The 22,510-nt window shown below is 53.0% G+C and overlaps 1 protein-coding gene across 2 annotated transcripts in view; it reads right to left on the bottom strand.

Moving 5' to 3' along the window:
- CRTAC1 (cartilage acidic protein 1) overlaps nt 1–22,510 on the bottom strand; it is a 149,823-nt gene that overhangs the window by 29,151 nt on the left and 98,162 nt on the right. For both annotated transcript variants that reach the window (XM_030334807.1, XM_030334808.1), the window contains exons 5-8: nt 18,082–18,238; nt 9,372–9,506; nt 5,902–6,047; nt 3,121–3,257 (exon numbers count right to left, since the gene is read on the bottom strand). In XM_030334807.1, coding sequence (XP_030190667.1) covers nt 3,121–3,257; nt 5,902–6,047; nt 9,372–9,506; nt 18,082–18,238 — 575 coding nt within the window. The remainder of the gene's footprint in view (nt 1–3,120; nt 3,258–5,901; nt 6,048–9,371; nt 9,507–18,081; nt 18,239–22,510) is intronic.

The following is a 22,510-nucleotide window of genomic DNA, read 5'->3' as shown; positions in this document are numbered from 1 at the left end:
CAGAAAGCTCCGGGCGCACGTCTGTGGGACACAGGGATGAAGTCCAGTGGCAAAAAGGGAGGAAAGGGCTCCCCTTGGGCTGCAGGGGCTCTGTCTATTTTAAGCTCTGAATCACGGTAATATTTGCTTCAGAAAAGCCCACTGTGAATGTCCTGCTCTTTCTCCACACTGAGCTGAATGCTGATGACGGTGGTGAGCTCTCCTCCGATTTTTCTCTCATTAGAGTCTCACAGCCTTGGGTGCTCTGGATGTGTGGAGCAGTGCTGGGGGGAGACAGGGCTGGGAGGGACGTGATCGCTCTCCCCGAAACACTGCAGGTGGCTCTTGTCTGCCCCTCACAGAGAGTCATCAGAGGGCTGAGAGGCGGCTAGTACTTTCAGAAGGGGGCAGAGGTCCCCTGAGCTGGAGCCTGTGGTGGTGGTGGGGGGGGGAGGGTGCAGAACTGCAAGGGGTCTGCAGCATTGAGCAGCTGCCCCGGAAGAACCGTCCACCACACGGGGCATCTGTGCTGAGCACATCCACGTGTGTGGCGTGGGCCGAGGGCGGCGTGCTTGGTTGCACTTGGGCGTCTGTGCACCTGCTGGAGGTGTGTATGCCTCAGCCTGCCAGCAACCACGGTCCCTTTGACCACCTGTGTCCCGCAGACTCTTCGTGGCTGGGCAGAGACATCCCTTGGTTCAGGTGACAATGCACTCAAGGGTTCCCGAGGATAAGTTCCGCTGTATTTGTGTATTCACTAAACAAATTCTTTTGCAGTGACTTCCGCGTGCCGTCCGCTGCGCTGGGCCCTGTGGCTGTGGTGTACATCAGGAAGGATGGAGCTCAGGGGCCACGACGACGGGGGGGGGGTCTCATGCAGCGTGCTGAAGGCCCACAGGCAGGGGGGCTGCGGGGAGGGCAGCACTCGACAAGCTCACCCAGGTTTAGGTAACCAGGACAGGCTTCCTGGGGGAAGGGCCAACTAAGCTGAGACCAGAAGGATGAGTAAGTATGTGTCATTGAGACGAAGAGGGAGGAGCAAGGCGCAGAATGGGTGGGCAGCACGAGGGTCCAGGCCTGGTACGGCCCAGGAGTGAACAAAGCTGGCAGGATCTGGAGCTCAGTTGTGAACGGGGAAGCGGAGAGTGGGGACAAAGCCGGGAAGTGTGGGATGAGCCAAAGAGAAGGCAATGGGGAGCCTCTAAGAGGTTTTAAGCAGAAGAAGGTGTGGCTAGATCTGCATTTTCAACAGCTTGCTCTGGAGGACTAGACACAGACACCTGCTGAAGGCGGATGCAGGAATCCCCTTGAGAGAGATGAGGTGCGGTCCAGGGGTGATGAGAACAGATCAGAGGCACGTCTGGTGTGACCACACATATCCCGGCTGGCCTGGGAGAGTCCCTGCTTGCCTGCTGTCCCACCATTAACAGGACCCCCTTGCACTCAGCAAGCATCTGGTGTGGGTGACGAATTCCCTGGTTACTCTCCTCTTCATTGAAAGATTGCAAGCTCAAACCCACTGAGGTTTTGGGTCCCCAGTGTCTCCTACAAGGAGCCTGCCACGTTCTGTTCAGCAACAGGGACAGGTTGGGGCTAAACTTCCCGAGTGGCCGGCTGAGTGGTGGCCCGAGCTATAGCCCCACACACTGTTGGCTGTGTGCTCAGGACCCAGCCATCTGCCACCGGGACTTGGAGCACAGCCACGGACCTCGGAAGTGGCTTCCACGGCTGCTGCGTGGAGGCAAACACACTAACCCGTGGGGCCACTATGTGATGACACTGTCTTCATCCATGGCAGCTCTGGGCCAGCCCGCCCTTGGGGTGGTCAGAAGGAGGCTGGGTGGTGTGACAGGCAGGCAGACAGGGGAGGCGCCTGGGTTCTGGGGCCACAGGGATGAGAGCACTAGACCCCCTGCTGCTTAGGGGCCCTGGCGAGTGACACTTTATTAGCCAGAGAAGGAAAGTGGTGTCTCTGTTAACGAGCAATTGATCTTCCGCAATTAATCTGGAAGTTGTGAATAAGCTTTTTGCAAGGCACCTAATTAGTAAATCTAGTGCCTTCGGGGGGTGATTACATCCAGTCAGGATTGATGCTTTGTTAATAATTATATTTAAAAACATGCTTAGTCACAGCTCTTGCCTTTTATTAATAGTTAGGGCCCCCCTGGGGTAGGGGATGGGGGCGATGGGGGCCTTGGGGAGCCAAGCAGGTGATCGGGCCCATTTCCTGAATCCAAAGCCCCCTGCCGCACCTGCCTCCTCTCTCCACCTGGTCCTGAGCCCCATTAGCATGTTTTAGGCCAGGAAAAGGGCTGTCTCAGGTCACATGGGTCCTGAGGTTCCCCAACAGCAGTTCTCAAACTTTAGTGTGATAGGAATCACCTGATGTCCAGTGTTAAAAATAGAGATTCCTGGGCCTTACCTCTGGAGATTCTGATTCAGGAAACCTGGGTGGGCCCTGGGATTCTGTACTTTAAATAAGCACTCAGGTGATTCTGATGACAGTGGTCCCCAGACCCCTCTTAGAGAAGTATTGCCTCTGAACAGCCAACCTTTCCTCCCCAGATGCAGATCCTTAACAGATTTCTTCCATTCTGTCACTCCCTTTAACTTGTCTACCATGAATTGTCTCATCTAGCATTTCCCAAGGCACGTTTTGCAGAGCACTAGTCCCAAGAGGAAAATCTTTGAAAGAAGTGTCCTGTGGTCAAATCTATTTGGAATACTCCATCTACCTTTCAGAAAATAAAAACACTCATGGTCATGTTAAAGGCTCTGAGAAGTCCTGCAGCCAGTAAACCTGCCTGTCTTTGCTTACCCACAGGTGCACCCAAACAAATCTGACTCTGTAACTCCTTTTTGTGGTTGTGTGGCTTTCTCTCCCATAGAGCTTGGCTTCTGGACACGTTTTGGGCCATGTCTCTGACCATTTCCCCCACAACAGCAGGACACCAGCTTCCTGCCCAGGATCTGCCCTCCATTGCCCAGCTTCTCTCTCAATCCTTCCTTCCCTCCTCTGTTTCTTCATCAGGGGACCTTCCCCCGCCTCAGCCCTGGGAACAACCCACTGAGTGCTACACCTTCCTCCCCAACTCCCAGCCGGCAAGAGCGCGAGGCCCCCGGCTAGGCTGAAGTGTCTACCGGAAGAGGCGGTTGGCTGAGGAGCTGCGGTGGGCGAAGTTGTTGAAGAAGATCTCCAGCTCCTGGTCATTGTCAAAGTCGGCGGCGATGACTGTGCGGACAGGGGACGGCATGGAGAACTTGGGCGAGGCGATATCCTGGGAGGAGAGAAGGCCACAGAGATCAGCGGACAGATGAGTGGGACAGGGCAGGTGAGCAGCAGGCCGACTCCCCACACTGCATATGCGTGTGGATGCAATCCAGGAGAAAAGACAGCTGACCTAACACCTCCTGTCTCACCTCCCCCAGAAGGGACCTGTGGTGGCTGCACTCAGGGCCACACAGAACTCGGGCTGCTTATAGCAGGACAAGGAGGTAAGAGGAACAGTCCTGATTCACACCAGTAAAGCACTTGGCTGTTCCCCAGGCAGGGTCACACGTAGCCCTCCCATCAGGCACTTGAGAAAGGGCAGACATTAGTATTCCCATTTTACAGGTGAGATGATGGAGTCCTGGGGCAGGAGGGAATTGCCCATGGTCATAGCTAATGATGGGGTGGGAACCAGGGCTTCTGACTCCAGATGCTATGCCCTTCCTCCTCTGCAGGAGAGTCAGAAGCTGGGGGGTTGGGGGGACCTTGGAAGGTGCTGTGCATTTGAATCCAGGCTTCTCTGCTGAGTAGCTGTGTGATCTCAGGAAAGTTATTAACCTCTCAGGTCTCACTTTCTTCATTAGGAACATGGGGCTAGGAATAGCAGCTCAGGCTGTGAGGACTGCATATAAAATGCTTGGCACACAGTGGGCATGAAATAGATCCCTGGCGATCTGTACTGGCCTCGCTCACGCTATCAGTCTCACGGAATGTGGCAGAGGTGGCTTTTAGCTGTGGTTTTGCTGTTATCTTATGTTTTTTCTTGGAAGTCTTTCAATATTTTTGAGACATTTGCTTTGGGGTTTGCAGTATTAGATATACCTGTCCAGGGCTCACGGGGAGACCCTAAGCCCAGGAGAGCCCAGCTTGGGCCTCGAAGTGCTGACAGGGCCTGGTGGACCTAGCAAAAGGGTCCTGGGTGAGGGACTTCCTTTGAAACAGAAGAAGATGCGTTTCTTTTGTTTGTGAGAAGAATATCTATTGTAGATGGTTTTGTCCCTTAAAGATTCGAGCAGCCTGTCGAAATCTCAGGTACCGCATGGAAAGGGCTGGGAAGGGACATTCGGTGTTTCTGGGGGTGCCCCTCTGCCCCTTGGCCTGGCCCTGCTCCTTGGCCTCTTATGCAGGTCCCCCCTTCCATCTGCTGCGGGAACAAGCCAGCCTGGGACAGCTGGAGAGCTGCCTGTTCTGGGGAGGCCAGGAGGGAGGCTGTCCCCATCAGCGCAGTAATGAGGCTGATTAAGAGCCTGGCCAGTTGGCCAGGATAGGCTGAACAGGGCCTTAAGAGCTGGAGAAAAAAGAGACCTCAGGATCTCTAATTCGTTATTATTCTATTGATCCTATAAAAATGGAAACCTACATAGCCCCCTTGGGGTCGCCCCATTGGACGCCTGGACTTCTGAGATAATGTATGTAAAGCGCTTAGCACAGTTCCTGGCACATGGAAGGCACCTGATAAATGGGGCATCTATTATCATTATTATTGCTCCCATGAGCTCTGGAGCAGGGCCACCAGAAGGCTTAGCAGCATTCCTCAAACCCAGCACACTGATGTTTGGGCCTGGATCAATCTGTGCTGGGGGGCTGTCCTGTGCATTATAGGACATTTAGCAGCCTCCCTGTCCTCTACCCATTAGATCCCAGTAGCACCCGTCTCATTTGTGACAACCAGGAGTGTCCCCAGACACTGTCAAATGGCCTGGGGAGAAAACCACCCCTGGCAGAGAAGCTGGGTTAGAAGAAAAAGCTGAATACAGATGAAAATCATCCAGGATCAACTGCCCAAGTTCAGGGTATGCCCCCTTCCTTCCCAGAGAGCCTGGGTCTCAAGGGAGAGAGCAGCTGGGTCTGAGCATTGCAAGGTGGCTGCCTACGGGGGAGGGAGCTTGTGGTGGCCACCTAGACATAAGGTTCCTGGACACTCCCCTGGGACAATCAAGCATCAGGCAAATGCTAGAACTGTCTCACTCTTGCAGAGGATTTTGGCAAGACCTAGATACCTCCAGAACAATCTGGACTCCCTCAGACCCGTTTCAACCATCCTATGGAAGCTCCCTGAGAAAGCTCCAAACTCAAGCTCATCAGGTGGGTGGCACTGTCACCAAACAGCCCCTTTGGAGAATTCTTGGCACCACAATCCATTGACAGCTCAGGGAGGGGGCACAGAGAGGGATTTGAGGTCATCTTGCCCACCCTCTGCCAACTGTCCTTGGTGGGGGGGGGCAGCTGTTGGGAGGTCTGTAGTCTCAGCCTCCCCTGTCCCTCTATTCCCCACTGCACGCTTAGCCTGAACTTAAACTTGAAAAGATCAGGTTTTCCAGGAGCCGCCTGGAAAAACGCTGCCGATCCAGGAATGAAGTCCACCTTCCAGAGCCTTCATTGACCTGTTCTTGCCCACCTTGGGAAGCTGCTGCCCCTCCTCTGCCTGTGGCCCCCTCTGCTCCAGGCACTAGAAGACCAGACTGGAGTCCATCTTCTTCCCCCAGATGCTACGTTCATTGTGGCTCTCCTGCCTCGAGGTTCTGCAGAGCCACAAGCCTCTTCTCAGCCTGGTGGGAGGCGGAGGCAGGGCTGTATCCCCAGGATATGCCAGGGCCACTCACAGTGCTGGCTGGCGGAGGGCAGGGAGGAAGGGAGAGGTCCCCTCTTACCCGAAACCGGACCTTCCCGTGGGCGCTCATCTGCAGGTAGAGCCGGTGGGGGCCATTCCAGTTCCCGTAAACGATGTCCACTTTTCCATCACGGTTGAAGTCGGCCAGGGCAACACCTCGCCCGTGCTGGTGCGGGTCATCCACACCTGGGGAGGAAAGACAGGAACCCTCAAGGCAGCGCCCCCTGCAGGCTCCACAAACACCTTGCTGGAGCTTCTTGGAAAGAGACAGGGAGGGCGACCCTTGCGCTGACCCTGCCCTTTGAGCAGATGGGGAGCTGTGCTGGCCAGCCCAGAATTTCTCCACAGGGACAGGTGGTGGGCCAGCCATGTGGTTACAAAGAGAACCAGACTTGTCTTCAGCTGCATCTGCCCAGCAAGCACACAATTTTCACTCAGTTTTGGGGTAGCATGGGGACGGGAGGAGACATGGAAATTCCGGAGGACTAAAGTTCTCCCCAGGCGCCCGGCACTGCCACTGGGGTACATAGTAAGTTGGTCATCACTCTTTTGTTGAAATCTCTCAGTGGCTCCCCAGTACTGCTGGGCCAAGTTCAGATTCCTGCCTGGGGAGCACAAGGCCCCTGCCCACCTTATCTGGTCTTTATCTGATACCCCTGTATCAGAGTAAACTCCCCCTTACTCATAAGCTCTGCCTTCCTGGGTTCCTGTCGTTCCTCAAATGAGCCCTGCTCTTTCCGGCTTATGGCCTTTGCTCAAGCTTGTCTCTGCTCCAGGAATGTCTCCCCCTGGCTCTTGGTTACCTGGCTCCTTGTTTTTCTTCTGCTCTCAGCTACAATGTCACCTCCTCAGGAAGCCTCCCCTGACCACTCCCATGAAAACAGCTCCTCCCAACGACTTGGTTATCTTCCCTGACAACCTCTCATTTTTCCCTTCCACCGTGCACATCACAGGTGCAATTATGTCCCTTTGCGGTTTATTTGCTTAGTGTCAGGTTTCCCCACTAGACCTTACACTCCATGAGGTCAGGGAATGTCTTCTTATTTACCTGTGTTCACATGGCATCCATCTCAGGGTCTGTGGTGATCTGGTAGTTTTCAGTAAATACTTACTGAATGAACGAAGAGACATAAATAATTTGACAGAGGGCAACTGGGGACATTGGTGACAGCAGAGGAAATACCACACCATAACAGAGAAACCCACAGTGTGCCTCATGAGCTCTGGGAAGAGAAGCTTGTGTGTTCAGTGTGACCTGCTTATGCTGTCCCCGCATCAGCCAGTGCCCACTGAGCTGATCCCGGGGGAGGACATGGGGTGGCTTTGCCCAGAGGGATGGCCTGACCTCCTGGCTGCGCAAAGCAGATACGTGCCCTCAGGCCACGCGTGGAGCTGAGAGGCTGTAGATGCTGGTTCTAAACGCTGACGCCCATGCCAACTCTTTCAGAGGACAAACTGCCCGGTGGCCATCAGGCCCTCACAGATGGTGGGTGACAGGACAATGTAATGGAGGGGGGATCACGGGATCCAGGGCACAGGGAGCTCTCGCCAGCTGCAACCACAAAGCTCCTGGGGATGGGAGCCAGGAGAAGGTAGGGCTGGGGCCCCTTGAGAACCTTGGAGGCTGAGCATCCCCTTGGGGGAGGAAAGGATCTGGACGATGGGTGGGAGGTGGGGGGGGTGCGTGGAGAAGAGGCAGTGAGGCCCAGGCTTGAGGAGGAGGCTTCGCAAAGGAGCAGGGGCAGCCTCCCACCTCTAGGATTAATACCCCATTAATTCTCTACAAAACTCCCCAGTCCTAATGTCGGTGGCCTTCTGTGTTGGCCCATTTCTCTCCTATCTACGAGGCACCTTGACAAGGAGCCGGTTCCCTTTCACGGGAATAATCGGTGCCAGGCTGCATTTCACAGCAGCATCTGTTTGGGTGATGAATGCCCTCTTGACATGTCTTGTTAAACCCCTGCAATCATTCTGACTTTCAATTACGGGCCTAGCACCTTTCCTCTCTCCTCCCGCCAGATACCTTCTCCCGCTCCAACTTGTTCGCTCACCTCTGCTCCCATCTCTTTAACACCTTATCAAATCTTCTAGCTTTCTCCACTACCACCTCCCTTCATTTTATGATTTTTCAGCAATGAGAAAATTTGCTGCCAGAGTATACAGCACCGGGGTGTATGTGCTTGCCGGGTGGGAGGACAGGCCAGGGCCGCTGCCTCCAGCTCTGGCTTTGCCGGGAAGGAGAAGAGGGAAAGGCAGGAGGGGAGTTGACTGGCTACAAGCGGAGGGGTGGTGTTCAAAATGGGAACTCCTGAGCAGAGAGCTGGGGGATTAGGTACTTGTAAGTCACAGAGAACGGATTGGTGCTCGCTCAGGGATTTGATGCTAGCTGTCAGCACTAGCTGGAGCTTGTAGGACCTTTGATCTATGTGTCTAGATTCCCGCTCACCCCTTCTTCTGGAGGCTACAGCTCATCCCCATGCTGCCCAGAAAGAGGTGAAATCAATCCTTTCATTGGCAACGTGCGGAGGAAGCGGGTGGGGGGAAGTGGTTGAAGGGCAGGCTGATTATATCCACAAACTTTTATGAAGTGTCCATTCTGCCATTCAGCAAAATTTACTGGGTGACCACTGTGTGCCAAGTGCGGTGTCAAGAATGAACAGCACAGTGCCTAGTCCTCGTAGACATAGATTATTTTAGCAAAACAGAAGCCTGACCAAGAAGTGTACGCAGGACGGTGTGAATGCAGAGGAGGGAGTGTGAATCTTGCCAGGTAGTACAGACAGAGGCAGGAAAGGCTTCATAGATAACATCTGAGCTGAGTGTTGAAGGATAAATAGAAGTTCTGCAGACAGAGAAAGGGAGAAAGCACTTCAGACAGAGAGGATGGCAGGTGCAAAGGCCCTGAGGCAGATGAGGGATGAACAAAGAGGGAGGAAGGGGAGGAGAGCTGGGAACCCGAAGTACTATTTTATGTGGATTTTAGTCTCCCTCTTATTAGAGCTATTTGTTTATCCATCTTTCCCCCCCTCTAGAATACCTATGCCTGTGAGTGTATGTGTGTGTGGTGGGATGATGTGGTGTTCAGATCAGCACCCCCAACTCTTACCCCCAGCCTGGCACTTAGCAGGGGCTCAATAAATGGCTACTTGATTGAATTCAATGGTTAAGGTGAATGTGGGGAGGGGACCAGGAAAGAGGCAGCTTGGAGGAGAAATTAAGGCTGAGAACTCAAGCAGGACTCAGAGGAACACGGGCCAATTCTAGTTGCTGGAAAATGGATACTGCTCATGAGTTACAGGCTCCCCCTTTCCCCAGCGGCGAACATTCCCAGCGGCCTGAGCCTGGGGGATGTGGAACTGAAGATAACAAGCAAGGTTTCCCTGTATGGTGCAGACGACTACTTGTCCCACTCTCCCTGAGGCCTGTGGGCCACGCTGGAGGGGGCAGGGCAGCCCGGAGGCCCCTGTGGGCCTGGGGCGTCGAGGGTCGCAGGGCAGCGGTCGCACTCACCAGCACTGGCAGCAGCATCCACGAAGGTGCCGTCGCCCTGGTTGTGGAAGAGGAAGTTGGGCCCATTCTCGTTGTCACAGAAGATGTCTGAGGCGCTGCTGCTGAGGATGGGGCCCACGCTGACACCCCGGCCCCCTAGGAGAGGACATCGATCCACAGTGAGTGGCAGAGGCAAGGCCTCAGGCCCGCGAGGAGGCTTCGAGAAGCTGCTCTGGCGAGATGCCTCAGAAGAGCTTTGGGGGTGGGGGGAAATTCCAACCTTCTGGATGCTTCTCTGAGCCCAGATCTGGGCTCGCAGTCCTGTAAACTTGTGTGGAGCATGACCACACTGGTGATGAGGCAAGTGAGGGGCAAGACAGAGTCACTCTGCGCAAAGCAACGATTCTGTGACCTATGGAACGCAGAAGCCACCATATCCTTCCCTTCCCTTCAGAGGCCAAATTCCAATACTCCCTTAGCCCAGATCTACCCACCACATTTTGGTCAAGTCACAGATTTTCCTGACAACCCCCACCCCCACCCCCAGTCATACATAAGCCAGTCAAGACACCGGGTGTGCTCCTCTTCTAAGAACATCTAGGAAGAGGTTCTAGCTAAAGCTACAGGATGTTTTCTTAACTTTGTGTGATGGAGCAAACAACTGGGAACAGGCTGAATGTCCAACAGCGACGGGTTGAATGGATTATGGTGCATCCATACGACAGACCATTCTGCAGCCACTAAAAAGACTGTGTAGGTCCATATGTATTGACTTGGAGGAGTGCCCGTGACATACTGTTAAATGAAAAAGGAATTCACCAAGTAATGGTATTGTGTAATCTTAGTTTAATTTAAAAAAAAAAAAAAGGAAAATACATGATATTTCTGAACATGTTTACACAAGCTCGTTCTCGAGTTGGGGGACAAGTGGGAAAGGCCACACCTTGAGTTGTTAACCCAGACTGCTAGATGGGGTGGGATTTGGGGAGGGAAGGTGGGAGGGTAGTTGGCCTTTTTTGGGAATGTCTTTGTGTTATCTGGCTTGTTGCAACAGAATTGCTTCTGTAGTTTGAAAGGAAAAAAAATCCAATAACTACATACTTTTTTTTTTTTTTTTAAAGAAAGAAACCAAGCCAGCTTTACATTAGGGTTTGATGTCTCCAAGATCAAATTTGAGCTATCTGTGTCAACAAGTCCAATCTTAAGACATCTTGAACAAACAGCCCCAACTACTGGGCTTCGAATCAAGAGTTGGAAGCCACACCCCCAAATATTGGGCAGAAAAACAGCCTGACCAGGACTGGGACATGGATTCTAATCCCAAAAAGGCCTTTCACAAGGAGTGTGAGCTTGGGCAATTTATATTACCCTTTAAGCCTCAGTTTTCTCATCTGTGCAATGGGGGTTGTGTGACCTGCTTTTTCTATTTTAGGATTTTTAAGAGGATACGTGAGGTGAGATCCTCACAGAGTCTCTTTGTGAATCCTACTCCCTTGCTACTCAGAGTCAGGTCCATGAATCTGCTGCAAGGGAGCCACCTTGTTAGAAATGCAGAGTCTCAGGTCCTTCCCCAGCCAGAACTTGCCTTCTGGAAGGATCCCTGGGTGGTCACGTGCACAGTAAAATTTGAAATGCACTGCTCTAATGGGCTATTCAGTACAATAAGAATAGTTTTCAGAGCACTCAGAAATAATTTAACATTATTTATTTGTTAAATAAATGAGAGCTCAGGCCGACCTGAGTGATGCCCTGCCTGCCTGCCTGCCTGGATGGGGAAGAGGTTTCCATAAAGTGACTGCTAATTTGGGATGGAGGTTCTCTCGGTCCCCAGACTCCTTCTGTCCTCTGAGAGATGCCCCTGGAGGAAATCATGGGGCCTTTCTCACCCGTGCAATACAGTCTGCCCACCAGTACAAGTGTTGGGGGCCAGGAGGAGAAGATGGGGCAAATCGCAGTGCCACTCTTCTTGCTCTCATGGTTAAGCTCCAAATTAACACATTCTGGGCCCTGGGCCTCCCATATTCCTCCCAGGTAATCTAATTAGCTCTCAAGGAGAGCCCAAGCCTCATGAAAATGGAGTCACTGAATCCACAGTGCTCTCGGGGAGCATCATCCAAGATGTGAAATGCGTTCTTCGTTAGGACAGCCACAGTGTGGGGTGGGGAGGCTTTCAGACGCCTTTCCTAAAGCCAGCAGAGAGGGGTGCTGGCCTGCAACCTGAGCACCACTTCTGCCCATTCAGAGGAGCCGCGAAGTGGCTGCTGGCAGCCGTCCCTGCCCTGGTCCTGCCAGATTCCAGCCCAGGAACAGGCGTCAGTGAGAAACCCTCGGCCTTGCCTGGGCCCCCGGAAATTCCAGGTGGGGCTCTGGGACTTGCCACCATGCAACTCCATCCTTCCTCCCCACTCTGGTGTTCTCCAATTTCCTCTCTGCCTCTGGCTCTCAAGCTGTGACACATTCTCTTCATTTTCTACAAAGCAGGTTATTTCCCTCTTGGACAAATTTCTAAATCTTTCTAATTAACTAATTGGGTTGGGTTGAAAGCTTGTACCATTTGTAACCTGTAATTATTAGAAAATTGCCATGGTAACCACACTACTAATTAGTGACAATTTATTGCCATGGCAACTGGACCATAACAGAGATGTTACCCACAACTCCTTCTTGGCAAGTTCGCCGCACAGTTGGGGAGCAGGTGAGTCGACAGTCGGGGAGACAGCCTCTTGGGAACAGGCCCCCCACGGCCTCAGGATGGAGAGTCCAACTGGGGTCTGAGATGGGGGCGATCAAGTACTGGCACCCCTTGCTGTGCAGGGGAAACCCTCTTCCCAGGTGGACCACATAAGTCCTCTTCAAACCAACAAAATCCATCCACCCTAAGGGTAGCCGGATACTTCCACTCCCCGTGTGGCCAGTGACAGAGGTTCCTGATTCAATATCTTCTACCCGTTCTCCCTCCCCCCAGCTCTTCCCCTCCTAAGGTTTAGCACACACCTTTTGTGGCTGCATGAGGGGCAGTCAGGAACATCTTTATTTTAGCCTTGGAGGATGATGTCCCAATTGTGAGTTAAATTCTACTTTACATCAATGAATGCTTTTATATTTGAGGCAGGCACATCCTCTTGGGGACAAGCAGTTTCCCCACTTGGGGCTGGAGAGGCAGCCCTGGTGGTGGGAAAGAAGATTAGGGATCAGGAGGTTTGAGTGTGACCTTGGGCGCCTCACCCAGCCTTTCCGGGCGTCTATTTTCTCACCTATAACGTGAGACTGACAATAACAACAGTTCCGTCTCAGGGCTGTCATAAATATTAAGTGAGCTGGTTTTCGGAAGGTACCTCGGAAAATGTCAGGTGCCACAGAGTCATTAGCTGGGACAATTTCCCACCTGCTAGGTTAATAAAATCTCCTTATTTCCCCAGGACTTTCAAGCGTCTAAGGCTTCCTTGTTCCGTTGTTGGGTGTAGACGCTGCTCCCTGCCCAACCCTTCCTGGTGGCCTCTCACTCTGCCCATCAAGCTGGGTGGGGGAGGTGGAATTACAGGGGAAATGCCTCCCCACTGTCCTTCTTCCTCTTGCCACATCCTTGCGCGCCCCCTCTGATTATCTGCCCATTGGTCCTGCTCCCCATGGGGCAGCCTCATTTATCCTCAAGAACCGCACCCCTAAAGTTCTGAACCCCTGAGCTTTGGCAAGGCAGACTCAAGTCCAATTTGGGTACAGGCAATCCGTTTCTCAGACTGCATCGAGGCCGTACTGGGGTGGCCTGCCGAAAGGCCGTACTGTATCTGGGAGCCAGGGGTGGTGGGGTAAGGACGGAAAAGAGAGGCTGTGGAGAACAAAAGCGTGGGTGCTGCTGAACCACCCCAAACTGTGGGCCAGAGGACCCAGGCATGAGGAGGCGGGCATTGCCTTGCTAAGGAAAAGCCTCTAGGTCCTTGCCTGGCCTTTGCACCTGCTTTGGCTACAGGAACTTGAGCTGTGTGCTCTTCAGGCCCTGGTCTCCCTCCCTGTAAACTGGGTGGGGGAATGAGATATCCAAGGCTCCTTCCCATTCTCCCAGTGCATCCTCTAGACTGGAACTCAGGACGAGCATGGCTGGGAGTGGATTCCTGGGCCCATCTGGAGTCCACACCACTGCGGCTTTGTGAGGCCCCTTGGTCAAGGAATTTGGACCCATGGGATTAATCTACTGAGACCTCAACAGAAATAAAATTCTTACGATTCTTGTGGATGCCAAGGCCTGCAGGCTTCCGAGAACATCCAAGCAATTATATAAGAGTAGCAAAGATGCTGGAAAACATAAGGGTGAGGAATGATGTGTGTGTGTGTATGTGTGTGTGTTTGAGAAGGGGGTGTGAGGATAGTGCAGGATGGTAACAGGGTCTTTCATCCTAAATTTCCTGAAAATTCAAACATAGAATAATACTGTGTTGGTGCTACCCATAAACCCTCTGTGAGATGTACAGATGCTGGGTGGGGCTCTGAGTGTGTGGAGGGCAGGGTATTAGATACGGACTGGTATCTAATAGCAGCCCCTCTGCCTCCTTGCTCTCCCGTCATGTGTAGGAGACATTCTGTAGCTTCATCTCACCTGACCATTTGCCGGGTGAGGAAACCTGGGCTCCAGGAAGTGTAATCGCAGCCAGCGGGCAGTGGATCACAGTTCATATCCACACCTGCATGACCCTGGAGCCTGTACTCCCCCACAGCGTGCTCTAAGATGTTTCTACAGAAGTCTCCTCCAGGCAGAAGAGGGATCCCTGCTCCCGGTAAGGCCCAGAGTGGTCAGCCACAGGCTTGACCTTTAAAACCTTATTTTAGCAGAAGAAAAGATTGTATGTGTATCATATGACATATATGTGTTTGTTCTGAAAGAAAATGATGCCCCCTCTTGTCACTCACCCAGTACAGTGACACCCCATGTGCTCTGGGGCAGGTCTGGGGCTACCCTCCTGGAGGGTCCTGGGCCCTGCTGGAGGAGCCCGTCACTCCAGTGCTGCCTGTCAGATCTGGCTGTGCTCCCACTGCAAGGCAGTGCACCCCTGGCAAACTGGGGTGCTCCGTGGCCCCCACTCTGCTGCCCACGGTCACTTCTCTGGAGTCGGCTGCTGGGGAGCCGCCAGAAGGCCTCAGCTGGGCTTTAGGCATCTCCTTCTCCAATAATGACTTCCTATAAATCAGATCTGCCCTCCTCTTTGTTCTACACCACTCCCAGCCAACAGCAAAAATCCCCACCCCACATCATAAATCCACCTTCATTTTCTTTCCAAATTTCTTGTAAGGATTCTTTAATCACCGCCTTGCAGCCCAGGCAGATGCTCCCTCAGAGGGTGAGGCCCAAATGCAGAGCTCCTGGGGAGGGAATAGAGACTGGCGGGGGGGTGGGGGGGTGGGTAGAGTTAAGAGGGAAGGCAAGTGGATTCCAATAGAGATGGGCATGAAGAGGCCCATGGCTGTACCCGGGGCTGAAGGGCAGAGTGGGGGTCGGGGGACAAATGGACAATGCTTCCAGGGCAGGGGCTGGGCGGGCTTGCTCTGTGCTGCCCCCTGTGCCTTGCAGGACGCTCCCTGCACCCAGGAGGTGCCCAGCAGAGGGCCCTGGTGTCCCCGTGGGCACCTCAGAGGATAGGGTCTACGCTCCGAGGGTCCTACCTGTGGGCCAGGCCCTGTGCCGGCCATGTCCTATGTTTGCCAACCTTCATTCTCACACCCCCACTGTAGGTGAGAAAGCTGAGGTCCACAGACATTTAGTAAGCTGCCGATCGCTGCCTGGATAGGACTGGTACCTAGCACTGTGACGCCAGAGCCTGTCCTCTTAGCAGCGCTGTGAGACAGTGGTTCACGCTGCTAGTTCAAGGTGCTCAGAGAGGCTGGGGATGTGCCCAAGGTCACTCAGGGCTGCAGAGGCCAGTGTAGACCTCTTGGTCCTCACCTTCCCCCTCCTTGGGTTCCATGCCAGGCCCTCTGCCACACGGACAACTAATTCTCAGGATTCCCTGTACCTTCCAGGCTCCAAGGAGCTGCCGGCATCTGGGAAAGTTGGGGCTTGGCATTCTCCTTGAACTAGGGACTATGGGCGAGTGGGCTTCCCTCCATTCAACTCGGCACCAACCCCAATGTCGGCCCGCAGCCCGCGAGTCCCCCGAGAGTGGGCACGGTGGCCGCTAGATGGCACTGTGACCTAGCAGAGTGGCAGCCGCCAGTGGAATTGCTCAGGTCTGGAGAGTAGGCTTCCCATCCCCCCACCCGAGAGAGCCGGACAGCGTGGTGCGGGCAATGCCATTGGCCGGCCTCCCCCTGCTGCCCGCATAGCCTTGGCCAAGCAGCTGCTTCAGCCACAAAACCTGGGGGTCATAATCAAACCCGTGAGGGCCATTCCCTGGGGTTGTGTCCTGGGGGATGCCAGGACTTCCTCCTTCACCAGCCCCTCCCGTTTTGCAGGCTGGAGCCGGATGCTCAAGCTGGAGGTCACCAGAAAAGTCAGCTGGTTGTGGCAGTTTAAGCTTTGGGGTCGGGGCTCTAAATGCTGGTTTCTCTACAAACCTTCTGTGTGACCTTGGGCAAGTCCCTTCTCCTCTTTGGCCCTCGATTTGTTCTTTTGTAAAACAAGAGTTTCTCCAAGGTCTGTCCGGCAGATGGGTATTGTGTGGCTTGGCTCTGGGGACGTGTGGCTCCCCGACTGCACATCTGGCCATGGCTTACTTCCCTCCTGGCCTGCTCATCACACTGCCTGCCTCCCTCCCCCTTCCCAGGCCCCAGGGCACCAGCCTGGAGCTGAGCACTGGCCATGTGCCAGAGCCTCGGCAATCAGGCCGGCCTCCAGTGGTGGACCTCACATTTGGGGTCTGTCCCTGGGGCTCAGGGCGGTGCTCTGGGCTAGCTTTCCAGCCAGATGTCCATGCGTCATTATTGGAGTGACAAAGGGGGCTGCAGGGTAGAACTGAGGGGCTTGGCGGGCAAGGAAAGGGTGGGCTGGGGAAGGCGGGCAGACACAATAGTAACTTGGTGGGCCAAATAGATTCTTGTCAGCCAAATGGCTTTTGGAAGTCTGCAAAGCTGCTCTAACGTGTCCTCTGGGCATGCCAGCTGCCCCGGCCTGCCTGCCTGCTCCACAGAAGCTGCTGTCCCTTCCTTGAGCTGCCTGGCCCTTCCAGCACAGCCCGGCGCAGTTGGCTACTGCTCCCATCCCCATCCGTACTCCTCAGCTGTCTCCTCTCGGTCCCCTCCTGCCCCCTCCTTGGTTCCCGCCGGCCCCTGTGCCAGCCCAGCCAACGTGAACAATGTCCCCTTCGTGCTCAAACCCAGCCGCAACCTCCCGAATTCTTTTATTCTGTGTATAACCCTCTCTCCCAGACCTTGCCTCCCTTCCATCTCATCATTTTCAAGTGCTTCATCTCCCCAGCCCACTCTCCTTCTCCTGCAGATCAAGGCACTTAATTGCCAAGCCAGCCCAGTGCACAGAGCTGGGAACTATTCAGAAAAATTGACTGTACAAATCTAGGCTGAAGCTCCTGCATGTTTATTCCTTTTCCCAGGAAAGCATGGTTTATTACTGACACTCAGCCAGAAAGACTGCACGTTCACGTGTGGGGCTCTCAAGCACTTTGATGGGGCTTGAGCTGTGCACACTATTTTACTGTCTAGCCATTTGTTCCCACAAACTTTGTCAGACAGGTCAACATCAATCTCCCTGTTTCACCGAGGTGGAAAGTTGGCTAGAGAAAGGCATCATAAACTCAGGAGAGGCTGTGACAACCCTTTCCAAGTAGGGCTTTGAGAGTATGCTACCACCCGGCTGTCCAGAGGCAGGGGGATGGCCCAAACGACCCTTCAAGTATTCTTCCAGCCCCAGGATTTGGATTCAGGCAGGCCTATACTTTGGAAGTCTGCAGTGCAAGTTGGGATGGATATATCGAGAAGGTCAACCAGTGAAGGATTTCTATGTCCAAATTACAGGTTCGGGGTGAGTGAGGCCCAAGTTCACGTGCGAAGTTGTTGTGCACAGCTCCGGCTTCCTGATTTTTGGCACCCAAAACAGGAACTGGATTGCTCTGCCATCAGCAGTCTATTGGCAGATTATCAGAGTTTAGTCAGCAGCCGTGCTAGAATTAGAAAAACAGCCTTCCCTAGAAAGATCTCCCTGTCAGAGACTGACAATAGGTCCCCCATCCAGAGAGATTTGGGGGGAGCATGGCTTCAAAAAAAGGGCCTGGAGAGGTTTTGGAACAAGAAAAACAATTCTTTGAGCTCAGTTATCCGAGACAGGACCCAGCTGAAGCTTAGGGATTTAGCACTCAATTCCTGGCCGCTTATGTATAAGTAAATAATTTCATCTGCTGTTTGGCAATAAAGAATTCTTTAAATCTCGGCCTTTGTGATTTGTCAGTTTTCTCCTACAGAATCTGTTCACCCATCATTTGGGTTACAGCAGAGAACGGGGCAAGAGGTTCCAGGGAGAGGATGATGTTGTGCTCACCTTATGTCCTGTGTCCCCCACGCCCCCAAAGCCCACCCTTGACAGGTATCTCACCAACCCTTGGAAAGGCAGTGTTGGAGAAGCTTCGTGTGGGTGGGGGGATGGAATCAAGCCTTCATCCTGCCCTCCCCAGGGACGCAAGCACACCCTCTCCTGTGGGCTCTGATAAACTAGACTTAGCCTTGCAGCACCCAGCCCCCAGCCCCGGCCCCCCACCCCTCCAACTCACAGCACGCCGCACGTCACTCTGCCTACCTGTGTATTTGCTGACCCCAGCCTCAGCAGCCACATCTCTGAGCGCCAGAATGCCCTGGGAGAGGTCACTGGCCTCAGGGTCCATTTCAATGAGGGCGTCAGGGCCCACGTTACCGTAGGCATAATTGGCGATATAGATAGAGTAGCGTCCGGAGCCCTGAGGAGGAAGGGAAGGAGGGTGGGTGAGCAGACCGGTCTGGGCTCATCTTGGTCTCTTTCCCAGAAAGCGGTTCTCCCCCTCCTTTTGTAGGACCATAGCTCTTTCACGGGTCAGGTGATCCTCCCTGGTCCAGAGTGCATGGCCTTGCAAGCTGCGCACGGGCCCAACTCCAGAGGTGCTTTTCCCAGAGGCTACAGAGTGCACGACACCTGCCCGCCCCCCGCCCCTGCCGCGTCCTAATACAAAGCAGCCCTGCTTCTCCTTCTATCCTGTTCCAGAAGAACACATCCCTCCCTCTCCCCCACAACCACCTTTTTATAGACAATTTTCTAATGTGCCTCTCTCCAGCTGAGCTCTCTCCAGCTGCCAGCCAGGGTAGCTGCTCAATAAATATTTGCTGATTGATTGATCTACCAATTCCCATTATTCTCAGTCTCTCTCTCTCTCCCATTCAAGCTCACTCCAGCCAAGATGACAAGCAAATTCCGGAGTTTGCTCCCTCCCCACTGCCCACCCTGTATCTCCTTGTTCCTCTATTTCGGTAGCATAGGCGGCTCGGATATGCAGGGGTCCTCCTTTCCTCTTCCATCCCCCTGGTTTTCCCATATTACCAGAAAGAAATAGTATATTGCTTCTGTCTCTCTAACACTGTCTCAAATATTTTTTTCCTTTGCATCCAGGAGAAGCCTGGGTACCAGCTCCTTGCAGCTGTAGTCGTTCTCCGCTCTAGTCCGAAACCCTGCGGATGAAAGACTCTTTTCTGTCTGTTAGTATAACGGTGTCATTTCTTCAATGGATGCCTCCTTTCCCCCAAGAGATCTGCACGATTTCTAAATTCTAACGGTTTTCTAGCTTTCCTCTCATCATTTCCCTCCAATTAATCAGATAGTAGATATATCTTGAACTCCAACTACATGCAACACGCTCTTGCTATAAATGTACCTAAGACAAAGTCTTCATTCTTCGGTTGCCTATAGTCTCATTTAAAGGCAAGCCATAAACATGGGGCACCTGGGTGGCTCAGTCGGTTAAGCATCCAACTCTCAGTTTCAGCTCAGGTCATATCCCACGGTTCGTGAGATTGAGCCCTGCACCAGGCTCTGCAGGGCTTGATTAATAAATAAATAAATAAACTTAAAATTTTTTTTAAATGTTTATTTGTTTTTGAGAGAGAGAGAGAGAGAGAGCACACGAGAGGGGGAGGGGCAGAGAGAGAGGGAGACACAGAATCCGAAGCAGGCTCCAAGCTGTCAGCACAGAGCCTGAAGCGGGGCTTGAACTCATGAACCGTGAGATCATGATCTGAGCCAAAATGGGACGCTCAACCGACTGAGACACCCAGGTGCCCCAAGAAATAAATATAAACTTTAAAGGCAAGCCATAAACACAAAACAACCCAGGAGAAACAGCTGAGTTCCAGGCCCCTTCTCGGCCCTCAGCCCTCCTGGCTTGATTCTATTTCTTACCCAATGACTCCAGAAGCCACCCCCCATCCCACCGAACCAATCACTGACGGCATGTTTTCTTTGGGGAAGCTGATTAAGAGCTACTTGGGTCTGTCTGACTGGTGGGTGAGGACAACCAAGGAACTCACAGTCTCCTGAGGGGATGCAGACATGTCAGCGATAGCACAATTACGCATATGATCAAGAGAATATGTATGTTAACTACACTGGAATTCAAATTAAAAAATTAAAAAAATAAATGTTAACTCTACTGGAATTAAAAATATTTTAGAGAAGAAAGAGAATATGTACAGCATTTCCTGGTGTACAGAAGAGGGCCCCCAGAGGAAGGGCACTGAACCATGCAGAGTTCAGAAAAGGTTTTCTAAGAGGAGTCTCAGCCAGGTGAAGTGTAGAGGAAAGAACCTTCCAGGCAGAGGTGATAGAGAATGATGTATGTAGGTGAACCACAAGTAGTTGGTTCAGTGTTGCTGGAATATGAAAGGCAAGGTAGGGTGTGTCAGGGGCCGAAGCTGGAGAAGGTGGAAAAGATGTTCTCTAAAGATGTTTATGCCCCTTCTTTTTTGGTTCTCTGAGCCCCCATCCTGCCACCTGGGACTCTGTGCTTCACGAATCTCGCTCCTCCCTGGTCCCTGGCCTGGCAGCATCGGTGTCATCTGGGAGCAGGTTGCAAATAAAGACTCTCGGTGACCCCTCCCCTCCGCCAGGCCTGCTGAATCAGAGGCTGCATTTTCACAAGACCCCACGTGATCCCTGTGCAAAACTGAAGTCTGAGATGCACCGCTTTGCAACACAGCTTCGTGACTGGGGGAGGACCCTGGAAGGCTCTTGCCCATCCCAGAAGCGGGGTACATGTGTGTGAAATGACAGGATGAAGGCTGAATGAACGGGCCCGAAGGGGAGAGTGCGCCCTCCCCGTGCCCATGCCTGACCCTCCCGGCTGTTAGCAGTCCTGTCAACAAACGGGCAATTTAAGCCCAAATGAACTGAAAGGCACTCTGCTAGAAATTAGGATGTTGATAAACTTCCGTTATAGCCAGTTCCTTTCTTCAATGTATTGGGCTGATAAAACTTGACAAACACAGATGTGTTATGGCTATAGAAGGCTGCAGAGACTCACATGTGACCTTGACTACAATCGCTCTGGGACAGTGAGGTGATTCTCAGAGATGAGCCTGGAAAGAGACTCCCAGCAGGGCAGTGGGCTCACCCTCAGCCTACATCAGAATTGCCTGCAGGTTTGTTGAAACACAGACGCTAGCTCTCATCCCTTGAGTTTCTGATTCGGGAGCTCCGGAGTGGGCCCTGAGTTTGCATTTCTAACAAGTTCCCAGGTGAAGGTGATGCTGTTGGCCCAGGAACTACTCCCGGAGAGCCATGGTCTAGGGGTGTTAGCTTGGTCCTCATCCAGGCTCTGCCCCTACGTTGCTTTTTGTCCTCGGGCAGGTTCCTCACCCCCTGTGGCTACGTCTCCTCATGTGTTAAAGGGGAATCATATTCTCCCTGCTTCCTGGCAGGGTTGTTGAGAAGATGAAATGAGACAACACATGTGAAAGGTCTCCGAGAGATAAAAATGCTATATAAACATGAGGCATAATCATTATCGATCAGGGAACGCTTCTTGTAAGAGACCGGCTTTCAGCTGGATCCAGAAAGGTGGGTGAATGATGAGGCAGCTGCAGACAAAGGGCAGGCAAGTGTGCCAGGATTGGGGGCGAGAGGGAGTGAGGGCTGCTGGGGAGAGGGCAGGAAGGGCACGGGGTAGGGTTGAGACATTGACCTGCGAGATGGCTCTCAAACTGCAGCCTGCACCAGAGTCACCCGCAGGGTTAGTTCAAACCCAGATTTCTGCTCCCCTCCACCCACCGTGGGTTCAGACTCAGCCGGTCTGGAGGGTGGAGTGGGGGTCAGGCCTCAGAATCTGCATTTCTAACAATGCTGGTGCTGCTGGTCTGGAGACCACACTTTGGGAACAGGTAGATTAAAAGGCTCCCAGTGGGGGCTGCGGGGCTGAGGAAGGAGTAGGATGAACACTGTAACAGAGCCTGTGGTTAGAAATGTGTGTCTGCTGTGGGTTCACCCAGAAGCAGGGGAGCCATGGCGTCTGATTCATTCTCAGGCAGGCAGGGCTCCATTCCTGGCTTTGCTTGCCATTTACTATGTGACCAAGGTCAAGTTGCTTAATTGCCTGAAGCCTTAGTTTCCATATCTGTAAAATGGGGATAATGATAGCATGTACCTCATAAGCTTATTGTGAAGATTCAGGAAGATGATGCATATAAACCACTGAGCACAGGGCTTGGCATGTTGGTACTTTATTAAGGTTAGCTGTCATTATTAAGATTGCTTTTGGGTTTCCAAAAACCAGGTTACGTTCCTACTTCTCAATTTCCAGAGTGGCCATGACCTCACCTTACTGCTCCTCTCCACAGTTCTCAGGCCCCGGGGATTGCTGAGGCAGCAGTGGTGGCTGGACACAGAAAGCAGCCCCCTTCCTGGTGGCAGACTGACTGTAGGGGTTCTTTCTAGTTCCCTGAGGCTGGGGTTGAGCAAGCCGCTAAGTGCCTGCCTACAGCGCTGTGTGCCAAAGCATGTTTTTTTTTTTTTTCTTTTTCTTTTTTCATTTCACGTGGTGCCTCTGTCCTGTGGTTAAAGGCGTGGGCGTGCAGATGACCTTGTTAGGACAAGAGTGCATCTCTTTGTGATTAACCTTCAGGCCCTGCCACCAGATCGGAGATGGTTTCCACCTTGGCCACGTGTGGGAAGCCTTGGTTCAGAAGGAGCGAGACAGGAAGCAGGAGCC

The sequence above is a fragment of the Lynx canadensis genome, chromosome D2 (genome assembly GCF_007474595.2).
Source record: "Lynx canadensis isolate LIC74 chromosome D2, mLynCan4.pri.v2, whole genome shotgun sequence".
Taxonomy (NCBI): domain Eukaryota; kingdom Metazoa; phylum Chordata; class Mammalia; order Carnivora; family Felidae; genus Lynx; species Lynx canadensis.
The sequence above is the reverse complement of the archived record's forward strand: the minus strand, read 5'-3'. Positions and strand labels throughout refer to the sequence as shown.